We start from the raw sequence: 1,288 nt of genomic DNA, 5'->3' as shown, positions 1-1,288 counted from the left end.
TGACAAACAAGAACTTGATGAAGTGACAGGCAGAAGTGTGTGTGTTACTAAGTCTGATTCATTCCAGTGCATTCTAATGAGAATCTGGACATGTGGTCCAGTGATTAATTTCTGGATCATATATTGTGGCAGTCTATTCTCCAAGCTCTTAAGGGGTAACCTTTGCATCCCAACACATTGTGTACAACATGTAATATGTTTTAAAATGGGCTCAATGTCTTCTACATGTCCCTCAATAAATAATGCAAGACTGTCCTTTAAACAGCAGTGGTTTACCTGTTCTCAGCGTTGGTGAGGTTGCCAGTACATTCATTCACCTCTAGAGGGCATTCACAGGGGCACTCACATTCATTCTGCTCCATTCTGGGGAAGATGAAAATACATTGAAAATGTCTGTTTGCAGGTCTTTTAACCTGGAACTATCATCTTCACTATTATTTATATGAATGGACTTAAAGTTTGAGATTTCTGGCTATGACTTTTGCTAGTGCAGTCTTATAAATTGATTTAAAAAATAGCTTTAGCCTTTTAAATGTCTTTTAAATGTACAATCTTCACATTTGGACAAATGCACTGCACAAATTGTTCTCAAATCAAATGCAAATTTTGGTTCATAATTGTGAGTTACAACTAAAGCTTATTGGCATTTTAAATAAATACATGCATACATAAATAGGGATGAGCCCTTAATGTGTCCCGTCCAAACTTCCTCTTTCCAGGAAATACATTAACATAGGATAGACAACTCAAACCGTTTCAAGGGGTCCTTAAGTATGAGAATGGGAGAATTAAAGAATTGATAGACACTTAACTGTACTTAAATATTTTTGTATTTAATTGAATTGAATTTTGGCTATTACATTTCTATCACAAAACTTCTTTTATTTTCATTATGATTAAAATCCCTAACCCTAACTAACTAAATAAATGCTTTTCAAAGGTTTTGGGTCAGTCAGATTTTATTATTTTTTAAAATAAATTAATGGTTTTATTTAGCAAGGATGCAGTACATTTAACAAAAATTACTTCTGAACCTTCTATTCTACAAAAATTTTTAAAAAACATGAAAAAAATATAATTGTTTCCACAAAAATATTAAGCAGCATAACATTGATAATAAAAAGAAAAGTATCGTGAGCACCTAATCAGCATTTTGATTTCTGAAGGATCATGTGACACTGAAGGCTGGCGTAATGTCTAATATAGCATTGCCATCATAGGTATAAATGACTTTTGGAATATAAAGGCCTGGTTTCACAGACAGGGCTTAGGTTAAGCCAGGATTAGG

General features: G+C 33.3%; 1 protein-coding gene across 1 annotated transcript in view; it reads right to left on the bottom strand.

The window, feature by feature from the left end:
• The window catches only part of LOC107579496 (VWFA and cache domain-containing protein 1-like), a gene marked incomplete at its 3' end in the record, with an annotated part of 2,519 nt that extends 2,157 nt beyond the window's left edge, over window positions 1-362 (bottom strand). Inside the window, exon 1 of the mRNA XM_016265325.1 lies at window positions 277-362. Within this exon, the coding sequence (XP_016120811.1) occupies window positions 277-362 (86 nt within the window). The remainder of the gene's footprint in view (window positions 1-276) is intronic.
• Window positions 363-1,288: the final 926 nt, after the last annotated feature.

The sequence above is a fragment of the Sinocyclocheilus grahami genome, unplaced genomic scaffold (genome assembly GCF_001515645.1).
Source record: "Sinocyclocheilus grahami isolate Dianchi unplaced genomic scaffold, SAMN03320097.WGS_v1.1 scaffold17804.1, whole genome shotgun sequence".
Taxonomy (NCBI): Eukaryota; Metazoa; Chordata; class Actinopteri; order Cypriniformes; family Cyprinidae; genus Sinocyclocheilus; species Sinocyclocheilus grahami.
The sequence above is the reverse complement of the archived record's forward strand: the minus strand, read 5'-3'. Positions and strand labels throughout refer to the sequence as shown.